Source organism: Denticeps clupeoides, chromosome 13 (assembly GCF_900700375.1).
Source record: "Denticeps clupeoides chromosome 13, fDenClu1.1, whole genome shotgun sequence".
Classification (NCBI taxonomy): domain Eukaryota; kingdom Metazoa; phylum Chordata; class Actinopteri; order Clupeiformes; family Denticipitidae; genus Denticeps; species Denticeps clupeoides.
Window position 1 is genome coordinate 4733310 of NC_041719.1, and position 14579 is coordinate 4747888.

At 45.3% G+C, this 14579-nt stretch overlaps 1 protein-coding gene across 2 annotated transcripts in view; it reads left to right on the top strand.

Annotated features, from left to right (window-relative positions):
• The first annotated feature begins 2311 nt into the window (after window positions 1-2311).
• Window positions 2312-14579, top strand: part of sez6b (seizure related 6 homolog b) — a 103607-nt gene continuing 91339 nt past the window's right edge. The window contains exon 1 of one of the 2 annotated variants that reach the window (XM_029000014.1): window positions 2312-2610. In XM_029000014.1, the coding sequence (XP_028855847.1) occupies window positions 2532-2610 (79 nt within the window). In that variant the 5' untranslated portion in view covers window positions 2312-2531. The remainder of the gene's footprint in view (window positions 2611-14579) is intronic. The other variant, XM_029000013.1, reaches the window with a different exon arrangement.

Here is a 14579-nt window from a genome sequence, read left to right on the forward strand (position 1 = left end):
CGGTTTAGTGGAACAGGAGAAGAGTCTCTGCCGGTCACTGTATGCTTTCTAACACTCCTCTTTAAGACACGCTAATATAGCGTGAATAAAAAGGGGAACTTCAAGCACTTCATGGAGTGGCTTTGATGCCTCCTTAAAGGTAAATGGTGCATTTAAATCCATGACCTCTCTCATGCCTCTCAGCCAGAGGACTGCTTGCCTTTGATGACCAGGGCATTCGTTTGACGTACATTAATGTCTGCAGCTAGAATGAGTTTTGCTGCGCACCAAACGTATGTGAACCAGAGGGAGTCACAGAATGGCTGTGTGCCTTGTTTAGGAGAGCAGAAGACGTCAAAGCTTGACAAAATATTACAGTACTAGTGAATGTATGGGGACAAAACGGCTGATCACCATGTAATTTACTATTAAATCAGGTTTTCAAGCACCTTTTAATTTGATTACCTCATGCCAATTTGTGTTACCTGTGATTGATAACTGTTCCCTCAGCTCAACACGCCAGGTCCTGATTGGATGCAGCGTGTCTCTGAATGACAGCTTATTGCCTCCCGCCTGCAGCCAATATTGGGGAATGTAAATTCAGGTTATGCTGCAGGGCCCATATATCCTCTGTGCGACTGCTGCTTGCTTTATTACCATAACCTCACAACGACGGTGCAGTGCAGTAGCGAGTCGTGCGTTCAGGGGCAAATTTGGCCATTATGGCTCAATGAGGAGAAACCTCAGTCTGGACATTGGATGAAAGATTATTTGCTGACATTCTGATGAATAAAAAAAAAAAAAAAAAAAAGGTCAAAGCCTTGTACTTTTACCTTTGACCTTGACCCCATACCTCTAATATAGACCTCTTTTTAATTAATTAATCCGCACACAAAAATTCCCCGAACATGACATTTGATTCACCTGCTTAGTTGCTTTGCCAAGTGTGACTTACAGTCACTAATTACAGCGGGCAGCACAGGGCTTCCTCAAGGGTGCAAGGGTTTCAGAAGATATTCTAAAAGTGATAAATTGGCTGGGTTAGCTGTTTACATTCAACGTAGGTGTTTATTGAGCTTGTGCTTTTCTTAATTCCATATGGAATCACTCAATTAAGGCACGCATTAGCATTCATAAAGCATAACCTTTGATGGCAAAAATTAGCATAACTATATTTCTTCCAAAGAAGCCTCGACTCTCCCACATACATATAGTTAGGCCTAGTAAGACTGAAAATTGATGAGGAGGTCACCGTATGGCTAATGTTTCAGGAAGAACCTGTTTTCGGTCTTTCACTACTTTCAGTTTTTTTCTCTAGTGGAAAAAATCTCCATAAATATTAAACAATCTATGCATAATGATCCTTTTTCTCAGGTTACTCAGTCCTCTGCAGAACAGACCATGGAAGAATTTTATTTTATTTTTTCTTCACGAACCAGATTATTGTTACAGATTTGAAAGGCATTTAAAAACAATTAACATTGGTCTGGAGTTAGACATTATCCCACACAGAGCACCATACATATCCAATTAAAATAGTAGCAGTTGTGCAATGACTACTGTTAACATCAGTTGTAATTGAGTAATTGTAATTGAGTATTTGAGAGACTCTTCTGATTAAAATAACGTGAGACACAATGCATTGAGGATGTTTGCAAATGTACGATTCACTTTTAGCAAATCAGAATTCTCAAATAATATTCTGTAATCTATCTACCGATGTGGTCCTCCAAACAGCCATTAACTACAACCGAACCGAAGAGAGCACACAGGACTGTGGAAGATCAGTCGCAGTTGTCAGATGCACCTTTCACCAGTTTTTCCACCAAACTGCACTTTGAAGTATTTTTGGTTGGTTAAAAGCTGAATTGCACAAAGTTCCAGAATGAGGAAAAAAGGGGTGTGTGAGAGCTGTCACTCTATGGCTCCTCCCATTTTAGGCCTAATGCAAACCAAAAAAAAAAAAAAAATCCCTATTTCACATTTAAGTGAGAAATATGTCAGGACGATCACATCAGAGCTCTGGAGAATTCTGGTGTGCCACTGCATTGCTCTTGAAGTGTACTGCCCATAATAATCAGTCTACATCAGTCTTGAAGTGTACTGCCCATAATAATAATAATAATAATAATAATAAAGTAAAAAAATATATAATAAAAACAGAACAATTATTATTAATAGAATTATGATTCGTAACAATGACAACAATGATTATATGGAGGACAGTCGGAACTACAAGCATCGGCAAATTGCTGTAGGAACGCCTTAAAAGGACGGAAACTGCGGACCCTGCCCTGCCCGGTCTGATCGGTCTCTGCCTGTAACGCTCCATCCCACGGTGCGGGTGGGGTGGGCGGCGCGGCGCGGCGCGGAAACTTTGTTCCAGTTGCGGACGCTAGGAGCTGTCCGTGGTGCTGAATCCAGCCGTCAGTGTCGGAGGAGCGCCGAGAGCCGCCGAGCCTTGCGGGAGTGGCTCCCGCGTCTCTCTCCCCCCCCTTTCCCCAGCACCCGGTCGATCTGTTCGGAAAGTGGCGAAGACAGCGAGGCGGACCATGAACGCGTCCGGACCGGGCGCCGTCGCCGCGCTCCTGGCCGTCTTCGCCGCGGTGCTGGCGGCGCGCAGCGGCGGAGGTAAGGAGACAATGCCGGGGAACATGCGGAGCGGGAGGCGGGCGGTAAGAGCGTCCGCGCCGCCGAACGTCTCTCTTTTTCTTTCTTTTTTTTTTTTTTTTTTAAATCGGGATAAAGGGATTTTTCAGGAGGGTCGACGGAACGTCGCATCAAAAAAAAAAAAAAAAAAAAAAAAAAAAAAAAAGAGCCTCTTTAGAAGAACGCAACGTGGACGCAGCCCGAACCTCCGACAAGAGCCGTGACGAGACGCCGATCACCGGAGACGCGAGGCTGTCGAGATGAAAGTTGGCGCCTCCAATCACTTCCATCGCTCTTTCACATTCCGAACTTTTACGCAAGTGGCGTCGTCTCCTAATCGGTCGGAGATGATTTTTTTCTTCTTTTCATTCTGTATACTAACGTATAACCGTGCAGGAGAAATTACAAGAAATGTATGACTTGACATATTTTCAGTCGTGTTGAATTCGCATGCTGCACACGTTGCGACGTTCACACAGTCCGGCAACATTTTGTTTAGCCTCACGCATTTTTAATTTCATTTATTTCGCCGTCGTTCCGGACCAGACAAAAAGCCGCATTCATGTCCTCCAACCGCCAGCAACGCCTTCCCGGTCCATGCATGACAATCTGAGGACGAAAAGTCTCCGTTGGTTCTTTGTACACGTTGAGTATTTTTTTTTTTATAATAATATAAAAACGGTTCTTGCATGCTCATGGTCTCTCATTTCTAATCCAGTCAGAAGAGATGCAAATTTCTGGCCAGGGAATGTCACGGTCCCTAAAACGTCCCTAAAAGGTTGTGCAGCGCAGACTTACAAAAAACGAACAAGCAGCTGTTAACTACAACAGATTCAACAGATCTGTTATTGTCTAATATTTCAGTAAATATACCTCATTCGGAAGAGCTATAGATTTAATTTTCCTATTGTTGTGTTTACACACGTTTATTTAATATTATAAGCTCACATATTTTTTTGTGGGGGTGGATTTTCCGTCGCTTGAGACTTTTATGTATTTAGGCCCTCTTACGTCTAATTGCACGTCTCAGAACTTGACCTTAAGCTCTCAGGGCGGCACCTCTGTCCATCCTGACCTTCAGTCAGCTTCACTCAGTCCTGTCCCATCCCAGAAACTGTGCGTCTGTCCTACCTTGAAAAGCACTCTCGCTAATGTAGAGGTGCGCCCGTCCGGGGGGGAGCGGTGATCCAGCTAAAAGCTGGGACCACCATCACTAATTGATGCTGTCGTGAAGGGCCGAAGGTCACACAACTGCACGCGCGGTCCGCACTGGGGCGTGTTCCGGAACGGAGCAGCGACAGGCACAGGTGGGCTGTCGGAGGTCCGGCTGCCGCGGCCAGCGCCGCGGTGATTATGGGGGGATGTCAGAGAGGGCACAGTGGGGCCGTCATGCCCTCAGACAGCGGCCCTGGCGAGGGTGAGCCCCTTGAGGACCGGCTCTATTACCCAGAATGCCCAGGGGTGCTGCATGCGTAACCGCTGTCCTCTACAGCTGCTGCCGAGGTGCTCTAATTCATCAGTATGACCACACATCAGGCCTTTGTGGACGTATTGACATGGCTGGGGTGTAACTGGGGGCTTTGATGGGGTTCCTGAGCAGTGGGGTCAGGTTCGGTTCCCGCTCCCTCTTGATTACTGCCCAGATAAACGACTCCGGGTTAAAGGCTGGACGCCTCCTGACGGATGGGGGGGCGTGAGACCATATGAGAATTATGAGCATCAGCAGGGTGGCTTCCAGCTGTTAGTAGATGTTCTGCGGTGTAGCTGGAATCAGCAAAAATGTGTAAACACACAGACATGGCGTTACACGCATGGCTTCTATTCTATGTTATGCAAATAACATGTAAATATATGAACATTTGGACATTCAGATCTGTGACTTTGCTAAAACATATAAATAATTTGAAATGATCATTATTACTGTTAAATAAAATAAAGAGTGTGGACAGGATTTTGCATTACGGATGCCGACGTAGCTCTTTCCATTCAGGGTGTGTTTTGTTGTGTGTGTGTGTGTGGTGTGTGTGGGGTGGGTGGATGCGGAGACGCTTTGTTTGCAGAATCGAACATGCTGTCAGTCACTCGGTATTGGATTCGATTTTGACTGGACGAGCTGAGGGATGAATTCAGGTCCTGCCGTGTGGCAGAGGGTCTTAAGGGCCTCGCCTGGTGGTTTTCATCCCTTCCTTTTCATCCCTTCCATTATGCCACCGTCTGTGCTCCTGACTAATCGCCCTCAACATTATTGGCCCACCAGACATAACTGATGAAAATGTGACACAATCCACTGTCTGCGATGCTGTTTGTCTTCTTTTTTTTATTTCTGTGTTTTTCTAGGAAAAATGTCATTGATGCATTTTATTAAATTGATTTAAAAAGATTCACCATTGATCAAACAATTGTTTGTCGCGACCGAGTGCACTTGCCTGCTTCCATTATCCTCGGCGCTTGTCGATTACTCGCAGATTAATGTCGCTTTCTGCCTGTTGCTGAGGTTCACTTCATGATCTGGACCGGAATGACCTCAGCTTTGACACACACATTTATTTACAAAGACGCTAAAGAGCTTTTAAGTGATTGGACGCAGCCTTTGCAGATAACTCTCACGATCGCAGGGTGCTGGTGAAAACCGATAAACCCTCCGCCCGTCCGCCCCCCTCATCCAGACGTTACGAAAAGTAATTTGCTCTTGGTGATCCGACGCAATCAGCATTGCTTCAAGGTTTGGAAATAAAAAAAAAAAACTGGGGAGGAGAGGACGTCCCTTTTAATTAAAACTTGATGCTCTCGCTGCTCTTGAGCTCCGATGATGATCGTATAATGTCAGCGGGCAGAAAATGTCCAGCACCCGTTCCTGGATTAGCGGTGATTAACCTGTTCCAACGTGCTCCCCGTTCTCATCAAGAGCCATTCAGCGCCGCCGCACGCCACTAATTGTTTTCCAGAGATTTGCTCAATTGAAGATGAATGTTATTGTGCCTCTTATGGGCGTGCGTTCTGAACGAAGCCTTTTTGATGCGTCCCCGGTGTCGCGGAGGCGGCTGTTCCTGTAAAAAAAACACACCAGAATTGCTCCTGACATGTGAAGCAGGCGGCCTTGTTAAGTGTGGTCAGATGGAATGGGACGACGCCCTTCCTTCCTGTGTGTGTATATGTAGTTTTAGCGCTACACACACCTATAAAACCCCAAATGCCCCAGACTGCGTTTAGAATGTCTGTTTCAGCGGCTGAATGGGCTGAAGAATCAGCGCATGATTAATCCATTACACCCAGCTGAACAGAGAAAGGACATTTCAGCAGAACATTGAGTCACGCCGTCCCTGCAGCTGCGGCTTCCTGCCGTCTTTCCCGCCGCCGCCACCGAGCTGCTTTTTTTCCGCCACGTTTTCGTCCCCGTAAATGGCGGCGGCAGCAGCCGTGCTGTGTAATTGAAGGGAGTGCCGGAGGTGACGTACGTGCGCCGACTCCGGTGGTGACATTAGTGGTGAACTGTTAATGTGTGGTGGGGTTCGGCCCTCAGCGCTGTGGTTAGACAGATCGAGGGGGGTGTTTATTAGAAATCGATGGCCGGTCCTGCCTCCACTTCACCCAGGACAGCTTCATTTTTACTCTCATCCCTCAGGTCACCTCCCTTTGTCTGCCTTTGTACTCATTAATTCTCAAACCTCTTGTATAGAATTAAGGCATAGAAATAATTCATAATTCATCATTTTGGCTCGATAAGTGTGTGGCAGTATGCGTTTTGCCAAGCGGGTAATCAAGCGGACCTGTTATCGAAAGGTTGCCAGTTTAAATTCTGAACCACCAAGGTGCCACTGAGCAAAGCACCGTCCCCACACGCTGCTCCCCGGGCGCCTGTCACGGCTGCCCACTGCTCACCAAGTGTGATGGTTAAAAGCAGAGGACACCGTGTGCTGTGCTGCAGTGTTTCACAATCACTTCACAATCATGACAATCACTTCACTTTCACACACACAGATTTTACTCAGATGAAGTTATTGTGTGGGGAAACATTCCTACGTCTGTTAAGCCACTTAAGAAAATCGATCATCATTTTCTACGTAATTACCACAACATGGTAAGAGCAGAATATTATCAATACATAATGTTTTCCTGCTCCTAGATCAGGTCTGTGAACTGGAGTCTGGAGAGACCAGCAGAGCATGAAGCCCCCCATATAAAAAAGAAAATTCTGATCTAATCACGGCTGGCAATGCAAACAGCACCCATTTTCTAGAGGTCGTCCATTGTGTACACGTGACGGCGGTGTGACAGATACGTCTCGGCCCCCCCCGAGTACCGGATCCCTTTATCGATTCGGCATCTGAAGGAAAGCAAACGTTAGCACTGCGACTCGCACGTCCTCTCGCTTTCCATGGGCTGGCAGGCCCGGCGCCTCTGGTTAATTGGGCCGGGCGTCTGCGGCGCATGCCGAGTCACGGGCTCTCCGGGGCGATTAGGCCGAAGACAGCGGCGGCTCTCTTCCCCGCGTTTAGAGTGCCAACACTGATCTGAGAAGCACTTCATCTGCAGAGGGCCTGTCGGTGCAGCCTACCAGGCGGCAGGTAATCGTACGGCTAACGTGCTCGACGCCAGCCGCCAGTCTGCACCGCTCCCGTCTGTGTGCGGTGGGATTTAACCGTCCAGACATGTTGCAAGTGAGCAGAGAACGAAGGTAGTGCTGAACTCACAGGAAAAGCGGGGTTTTTAGCTCCTGCGTAGGTGTGAAGGAATATGCAAGATCCTGCTCAGTGACTGGGAGTCCAGTGCAGAAACATTCCTGATTTGGCGGCACTAGTGATTACGGCGATAAAGTCAGCGAGTCGTGTGCTTTTTTCCCGTCTCTCTGTCTGCGATTTTCTTGCAAATTGACTCCCTCCACGACGGAAGGTCGTGTTGCTAAAGACCTAAAAATGTAGCAGTGTGGTGACGGATGGTGATGTGATAAGGTGGGTTCAACAGCCCACCGCACCGATGCGGACTAAATGAAAAGAAATGAAACAAGGGATGCTGATGTTTTTTTTTATGATTTAATTTTTGTAACGTCTTTCAGAATACATAACTTGCTCTGGTCCAGCGGCTATGTTGCTGGGCTAGGACGTGGGCGACCTGGGTTCTAGCCTTGGCTGCCAGTGGGTAAGGAAATGATCCCGTAATTAGATGGTTGGCGTAAGCTCGAACCGCCAAGGTGCCGCAGAGGTGCCACTGAGCAAAGCACCGTCCCCACACACTGCTCCCCGGTCGTCTGTCATGGCTGCCCACTGCTCACTCAGGGCAATGGTTAAAAGCAGAGCACACATTTTGTTGTGTGCACCGTGTGCTGTGCTGTGTTTCACAATTAAATTCACTTTACTTCTCTTAGGGTGAAGGGGGGAACCAGAAGTGTTTGGGAATCTTCTCTTTTGGGATTTTCCTGGTTGTGAGGTTCTTGTTCTATGTGTCTCTGTGTGAACTTGCTAATAAGACTGGCATGAAGTTTACACACACACACACACACATATATATATATATATATATATATATATATTATGGGATAATTTTTGTAGATGCAGAATTGAACTGTTTATTAATGATCAAATCTAATACAATGAAGTAGAGGTGGCCAACCGAGAACCTCCCCCGTTCCCCTGCAGAAAAAGACAGCGGGTTCCTGAATCAGAGAAGCGATCTCTCTTTCTCCCGCGATAAGACAATTCCCCTATTTGTTTTGCATGTCTGTGTGAAATGTTGTTGGGGTAAGAAAGAAAATGTGAGATTGGGCTTGCCATTTGTCTTATGTCAAGCGAGCACAGACTTACAGTGAGAGTGGGGGAAAGCGAGCCGAGAGCGAGGAACAATATCGCATCGCACTTGGCATTTACCATAACAGCCAGTCGTCCCTTATAAAGTGCTGATTGATAGTTTGCCAGTGATTGTGTGTAGCAGTGCAGATTGTAAACTTAACAGTATTTAAATTGCATTGTGACTGCAGTCCCCGGAGACACTATTGGCAGTGGTGTGATTTGAAGGACATTCCAAGATGCATTCCAAGTCTCAAATTTTGAGAATTTTCATGGTTGAAGACAAAAGCTCTTCAGTTGTTTTGCAGTTAAAATCTGGATCTTGCATTGTCTTCAACAACAGAACCTCTTTTCATGCAGTTTATTTCTTCTTCACCAGAACAGTGGAGATGTCTCTTTGCATATGTATGTATCTGAGACAAATCTGTTTCCAGTTTCCAAAGCCTGTGGAAGTTCTGGATCCTAGAGCTGTGTTCCTTTAAATGTCCATTAAATGCATTGGGAGGTGTCACATTTACACCATCTTGTCAAGAAGGATGGTGCTCAGCATCACTCTGGGCTTATCAAGGTATGGGGCAGCAGGCCGGCAAGCTCCAGACCTGTAATTTACTGCACCGGGCCTTTGGAGCTCATGCTAATAAACTGGAGAACCATTGGCTGCCTCTTAAGCAGCGCAGGCTGCATAGTAATAAAAATGATTCATGCAAATCCAAGACCCTGGCGCCAAACCAGTCAGTGCCGATCATCAGGCTTTTTATTTACCTTTACGCTTTCGCACAAGGAGTGCATTACTTACAAAAATAAGACCCCAGGAAAAACGCTGTTCTGTTGTCCTAAATCGTGTTGAATACTCTAGCGCTTGGATGCAGCACAACTATAACTGCATGGATGTCTTTAAATGTAAGCGATTATAGTCATTTGGAATAATCACTGTATACAGAGTAAAGGTTGTGATGCACTAGTCCTCTAGATCTTGCATCCTGCTGACTATTTATCTCCATTACTACAATGAGGACTGGAAGACACAAAGCTGAAATCCTTGATATTTCTTTCGCAGGGTGAGATTTTCTCAGATTGGAGCCCAATGAATGCGGTTATTAGCCCCATGCTGAGGGATCATTAGCTCATTGGGAAGAGAGCTGAAGAGGTGGTGCTCAGATGTAGGGCACCATTAGCTCTTTCTCATACACACACACACACACACACACTGAAAGCAGCTAATGTATTGCTATTGTACTGTTATTGTACTGTTGTACATGGGAATTCAGAAATGAAATAGTCACATTGACATTGTAACAGGAATAGGAAATAGAACCACTGGAATAATGAACTCTGGCTTGTGTTCATAAACGGCTCATCATATGAAGGATAATGTTGCAGGGGAAATTGTAGATGAACTACTGTCACCAACACAATTCAAACCATGTTGAGCAGATAACTAAACAGCCATGTTGCTGGACCAGCTGGAATGCCACCTTATTAGTTTTAGCTTGAGTAGGAGATCTGACATCTAACCCCTGTTATTATTATTATCTAATGGATTTCATAGATTCCACAGCCACATGCTCGCTCTTTATGCCCCTCTGTTTGTAAGCGTACATGATCTTTTGACTTCATTCAGCATGGCCTCAAATCTCTGATCTGAAGGCAGAAAAATCATAAACCCCATTGTCAGACGTCAACAACTGTCATCCATGTTCTTCTTGCTGCTGTCTGCTGTTGTACAGATGTCTATATTTTGATGGCCTGATGCATGTAGGGTTTTGGTTGCGGCTCAAAAATGTCATCCTCTCAAGGCCCTATAGGAGCAGCAGTTATTTTTCACTGAAGTCAAAAGGAAAGCTAGAATCCAATTAAATCCACCCCAACCAGCCAGAGCTCTAGAATCTTCGAAGACCTGACACAACGGAGCTTTTGGAAATCTGTGCTTTTGACGGCTTTCACTCTCAGCACGTGCTCCTTTCTTTATTGATACAGCATTGAGTCCCAGCTCAGTTGTGGATTTGTCTCTGGGACTCTCCGGATCTCCCTGAGGTGTTACAAAGGGCATATCATCCACAACAGGAGCTCTAAATTTGCATTTCTGACATTTTGTCAAATGAGCAAATCAATCCATTCTGGTACAGATTGTTATTCAAATAAAAACATTACATGACACATTACAGCCTTTGATTTATTTTCCATATAACTAGTCTCTGCTAGAAAATCTTTTTTCTGCATTCATAGTTAAAATGTGAATGTGCACAGCAGATGTCCCTTCATCATCCTACCTAGTGCTGTTTTCTTTTCTCACTTACATGAAAATTGCAGTTCAGCATTTAGTAGTGATTGGTGCAAAAAACCATGAAGGAAATGACGAGAATAAAGGTCTTCCAACTTTTGCATCACTCTCATTTTATCCTCACGCACAATCTTATGTTTAGTCACTGATGCACCATCAATCACACGGATGAAGAGCAGCAGCAGTCCGGGCTTCTCTGCACTTATCACTGCAGGACCCATATGTTGCTGTGGACACTACGCCTCTGAGCACCGCCGTGGGCTTCACAGTGCATTTCCACTTCGTGTGTTATGTTAAGATCAGGTTGGCATGTTAACTGTACCATGAATGTTGGCTTGTGATGGGTGAGGACAAACCCGCCTCGGACAACCTTGTTAGTTTCTGTGTCAGCGGTTTGGATTGGTAAGGCCTGTTTATCGGGTCGTTTAAAACGTTGAAACGAGTTGAAATTGTTCATTTTGACAAAGGGCAGCCATGGTGTGGAGGGTGTCGAGTTTGGTGGCAGGAGAATCTCGTCTCTGCTTTTTGTGGATGATGTGGTCCTCCTAGCTTCATCAGGCTCTGGCCTTCACCTCTTCCTGGGTAGGTTCGCAGCCTAGTGTGAAGCGGCTGGGATGAGGATCAGCACCTCCAAATCTGAGACCCTGGTTCTCGACCGAAAAAGGGTGGCCTGCCAACTCCGGGTCTGGAGAGAGGTCCTGTCTCAAATGGAGGAGTTTAAGCTTCTCGGGGTCTTGTTCACGAGTGAGGCAAGAAGGGAGCAGAAGATCGACAGGCAGATTGGGCACTGATCTGTCGTGGTGAAGAGTCAGAAAACAAGGCTCTCGATTTACCAGTCGATCTAAGTTCCAATCCTCACCTATGGTCATGAGCTTTGGGTAATGACGAAAGAACGAGACTGCGGATACAAGTGGCCAAAATGAGTTTCCTCTGTAGGGTGGCCAGGCGATAGGGTGAGGTAGGGCGAGGAGCTCGGACATTCGGGAGCCGCTGCTCCTCCACATGTAGAGGAGTCAGTTGAGGTGGTTCGGGTATCTGGTCGGGATTTCTCCTGGACGCCTCCCTGGGGAGGTGTTTCGGGCATGTCCTGCTGGCAGGAGGCCCCCGGGTCCACCCAGGACACGCTGGAGAAATTATATCTCCAGTCTGGTCCGGGAACGCCTTGGGGTCCTGCCGGAGAGGGCTGTCTGGGATTCTCTACTTGGGATGGTGCCCCCGCGACCCGGACCAGGATAAGCGGAGGAAGACGAGGATGCCAAAATTGTTGCTTTTTGTTCTGTTTTCACTCTTTCATGTGTAAAGTTGAGTGAAAATTGCAGAGAATTTGTAGGCATTGTGTTGAACCGTGCTTTGCCATAACTTTTGGAAAAACTCCACTGGCTTGTTGCCGAGGCCCATAAACGCACAAAGGCTCTTAGTAATGCGTGCCGCGAGAGCGTTCACGGACTGTAATCTGGGTTTCCCGCTGACCTCGGCCACACTGTGAAATTCGGGGTCTGAGCAGTTCAGCTCACAGAGAAATTGGCCGGCTGCACACAATGGCCCTACAGCCCGTCCCCGGTGGGACCTCCATTAAACAACGCGTCCGTTGTCAACCACCGGCCATCTCCACATGGTGACCCTGGCCAATGCAATCTACGGCTGCCACGCCTGCGCGCCATGCGTCAAGTTCAGGACCTCCGTCGCTGGCTGCAGTTTGAGACGTTTGTTGATAGCTTGTCTTGAAATACCAGAACATGAACAATTGAAAGAAATATTTTTAAAAATGTGATGAAATCAAAAAACAAATGATTAAATATGGTTTAAATAATTTAAATGTAATTCTTATTAATTTTTGAAGTTTCTTTCTTCAATTAATGGTCTTCGGGTTGTCTTGATTCTCAGTGTTATAAAAGGATTCAGTGAGCTCAGCTTTCTTTTGCTTAACACGTTTCCTGTGGACTGACTAGAGGGGGGAAGCAACCTTCTGCCAGCCAATTAATTATTAATGTGGCATACTTTTCATACCTTCACTGCTCTCCCTGGCACTCGTTTTACCTTCTAACCCGCGTTCAACTGGTGTCAAGATCCAGGCCTGGCAGCGCTAAAAGCCCCCGGATGCTGTAGTAGTTGCTCTGGAAAACACTGGCAGTGTTTTGTCTTGAAGGGGAAGTAAAAGGTCTTTCCCAGAGCTGGGCAATGCAGACACATCCTTAATAAATGCTGTTACAGAGGCCGGCAAAGAACTTCTGAAGTGGGAGATTACAGGAAAAGCAGACTCCTTGAGGATGCAGTTTTTCACCCGTAAATATTGAGAAAGCAACTCAGCAGCAGGAACCATTGTGCAAAAAGAGGTCACAGTACACGTCTGCATGGGATATTTAATAAAAAAATGAATCAAATGAGCAACATGGCTAAAGATCAGGCTCTTTAGTCACAGTAACAGGGAATCCATCATCTCTTCAATTGAAATGCAGTGCGGACTTTGAGTCTTATTATACATATCATTAGCTTATAGTCACGATTCAGTGGGGATGCCAGGAAAAGTTCTGAAAAAAAAAAGCTGCTTGAAATTCCATCTCTCAGCTCTTCTTTCTTCTTGCTTCTCAGGGGTAGCCTTTTTTCCTATCTTTCAAAGATTTTTGTCTTAACGACCACTCATTATAAGCATACTTCAAACTCATGCTCACAATAACAAAATATTCCCTCAACCACATAACACGAGCTACGTTTAGTTATTACGCCATCTTGTCTAGTAATTTTATAAAGACATATTTATTATTATTTGTAGGACAAAATTATTTAGGGTGATTTAAGACATTCTGAAATGGCCAAGAGAAATTGCATGGGACGGAATGAGGCTATGGGTCTCACATGGATGGGGTCCATTTGAAAAAGAAGTAGAAAAAAAAATAATAGAATGTTCTTCTTTCCACGAATTGGTTTATTTCGACCATAAAATTGTCCTTGGTCTATTATTGGCTTTCAGGACTGAGCACTGTGTTCCCCCTTGCCACACACACAGTGCCGGAGGGTGGCTCAAACGTGTCTATTTCTGAAGAAGTTTTCTTCCACAAGGAACAACAGATTGCATTCTCAGAGCTTTCTGGCTCTCATTGATTTACTGTAACACACAGAGTGAAAACAGCAAGTTTTTATATTCTTTTACCAAACACTGACTTTGGCAGCACTGATGTATTATACCAAAAACCAAACTTTCATGTTTAAGACCAAGAGAGGAAAATTACAGTGCCCAGTAGATTTTTATGTGATTTCAGCAGATGTAAAACAAACAAAAAAATTATATTATCTTAAATTGATTTGATGTGAACTTGAAGCCAGATCAAGCGACTGGAGATAGGAAGCAGAATCTCAATCTTTTTTTAACATAAAAATGAGCAAAATAAACGATTCCTGAGTTTGATAAAAATAAGCTTGTTCATAAGGGGAGCCTCTTGTTTTTTTTTGTTCACCTCTCTTGGTTGCATGTATCAGGAGACAGCTGTGGTCTCGGGAGCTCCTGATCAATTCTTTCTGTGGGCTCTCAGCCGAATGGGAAAGAACAAATCTCCTCGGGTTGACTCCAGAGAGTGCTGCTGACAGCTTCAGTAAATAAAAAAGATCTATCCAAGCCCGTTTTTCTTCCTTGTGTTGGGTGAACTGTCTTAAGACCCTTTCTGTTTTTTTTGCTGTTCAATGCATTTAAACTCATCCTGCTTTAATTCCTTATGTATTAAATCACAAAAATGATTAATTGTCACCAAAAACTCAGTCACCTCATCACTTTATATTAAAGTGATGAATATCACTTTTTCTTGCCATTTTACACTATTTCCCCTCAAGTTTCCCTCACGCAGCACAATCTCATGACCCCTGACCTCTTCATCTAGCCTTGGTAGGTAAGGATGTGG